This window comes from Myotis brandtii, unplaced genomic scaffold (genome assembly GCF_000412655.1).
Source record: "Myotis brandtii unplaced genomic scaffold, ASM41265v1 scaffold207, whole genome shotgun sequence".
NCBI classification, from domain to species: Eukaryota; Metazoa; Chordata; class Mammalia; order Chiroptera; family Vespertilionidae; genus Myotis; species Myotis brandtii.
In genome coordinates this window covers 644175-646247 of record NW_005357736.1, presented here as the reverse complement: position 1 = coordinate 646247, position 2073 = coordinate 644175, and the positions used below count along the sequence as shown (strand labels likewise).

Sequence of the window (2073 nt, the reverse complement as noted above, 5' to 3'; positions counted from 1 at the left end):
GCCCCGGGGGGGGGCAGATGGGCCGGGCCCGGTGAGTCACCCAAAAGCCCCGCTCTGCGGTCCGATGGTTCCCCTCGAGGCCCCGGCTCCCAGTGCTCCCCTCCCGCAGGAGAACGCCAAGAACGAGGAGATCCTGAACTCGCTCAAGTATGTCCGGCCCGGCGGTGGGTTCGAGCCCAACTTCACGCTGTTCGAGAAGTGCGAGGTGAACGGCGCGCAGGCGCACCCCCTCTTCGTCTTCCTGCGGGAGGCGCTGCCCGTGCCCAGCGACGACGCCTCGGCGCTCATGACCGACCCCAAGCTCGTCACCTGGTCCCCCGTGTGCCGCAACGACGTGTCCTGGAACTTCGAGAAGTTCCTGGTGGGCCCGGACGGCGTGCCCGTGCGCAGGTACAGCCGCCGTTTCCCCACCATCGACATCGAGCCCGACATCGAAGCCCTGCTGGCCCAGGCCCCCGGCAGTGCCTAGGGCACCCGCTCACCCACCGGCCTCTGGGGGGGTTTATCCATGACGGTGTTGCCTCTAAACCTACGCGGAGGAATGCCTGATGTCCAGCCAAACCCCCCCAGATGGGCCCTGGTCCTGCCCACCCTGCCTCCCCCACATGGCTTTCACAATAAACTGCCCGCTGTCAGCGGACTCTGTTTGTCCTGTGTCAGCAGAGGGGGGTGAGGGGGGTGGGGGGACACCTTTCCTTTCCCCTCTCCGCATTGTCAGGCTGGGAGCTGGAGCCCCCCACCCTCCACTCCTGGCCAAGCCTGGGCTTCCTCTCCTTCCTCTGCAGTGTGTGGGGGCCACTCTCCTATGCGGCCCGGGCTCCTGTCCCAGTGTCTCCCTCTCCCTGCCACGCAATAGGGCCATCCCCAAGGACCTGTTGGAGGAGAAAGTCCTTACTCCGGAAGGGAGGACGGGCCAGGGCCGACTCCTAACCCAGCAGTGGGCCTCTCCCTGAGCGTGTGCTGGGCGGGAAGTGACCTTCACACAACACAGCGCCATCTCAGGCTCCCACTCGCGGAGTCTGGCTTCTCCAAGCGTTAGGCCCACACAAGCCTGTTTTACAGTTGGAAGCTCATGCAACATGACAAGTTCTTTCCCCATTTCCTTTGCTAGACCTTCGCATGTTGCCACCCAGCACATCTGCTCCCGTGCTGTCCTCACTGGTTGCTGCCCAGTGAGAAGCTGATACCACTGGCCCTCTGGCCGTGCCCTGCAGGGCACTTGGCAGTTAGTTGCAGATGCAGGGCCAGGCCTGGGGTAGGAACTTATCTCGGCGGCCAGCTGCTGCTGCTGAGGTGTGGCTCAAGTCCCGCCTCTCCGTCTGGGGGTCCTGCTGTCAGTGATCTTCCCTGCAGACCTGGGACCACCTCCTGTCGCAGTGGGAGGGACTCTCCAGGGCTGGGATGGAGCCTCCGCGGGGGCAGCCAAGGACCCGGATGCTGGCAGTGTCAGCCCAGCCAGGATGTGGGCCTGAGGCTCTGGGGCCCTGGCCTTCACGCTCACGCTCACGGTGGTGGTTCAAGTCTCTTCTGTGCCTGAACCAACTCTCAGAACTCCTTCCGCCCTAAGCAGCAACCTGCTGCGCCCTCCCCCTCTTCTCTGCCCTGAGGTCGTTAGGGGCGAAGGCCTCTGCAGCTGTTCCTTCCCTTTGGATCCCACCCTGCCTGTCCCCTCAGAACTCAGGATCTGCTTGCCCCCAGGGTGAGAGTCTGGAAGGTGCCTGGGGCTGGCCATCTCAGGGCCCACAGGGCCTGGCTGATGACGTGAATCGGCAAATGTTTGTCAATACGAAGAGACTTTGATCATTTGTGGCCTCCAAATCCTATTCCTGGAATGGAGAACAGCAGCCTATACATCTGGGTGTATCTGGGTTTACCCAAGCCACCTGTGACTCCCACACCCCACATTTCTTCACTAAAAGCCCTGTGCCCCCGACTGCACCCCTCCATTCCGTCCTGTGCCAGGGGCTCTGCTGGGTGCCAGGGCCGAGGTCCTCGGGCAGAAAGATGGCATCATTACTAAAAGCCCTTTGCCCCCGGACTGCGCCCCTCCATTCCGTCCTGTGCCAAGGGCTC

At 63.2% G+C, this 2073-nt stretch overlaps 1 protein-coding gene across 1 annotated transcript; it reads left to right on the top strand.

The window, feature by feature from the left end:
• The first annotated feature begins 11 nt into the window (after positions 1–11).
• Positions 12–640, top strand: GPX1 (glutathione peroxidase 1). Its single transcript, XM_005865364.2, has one exon. The coding sequence runs from the start codon at positions 65–67 to the stop codon at positions 467–469; it is 405 nt and encodes a 134-aa protein (XP_005865426.1). The 5' UTR covers positions 12–64; the 3' UTR covers positions 470–640.
• Positions 641–2073: the final 1433 nt, after the last annotated feature.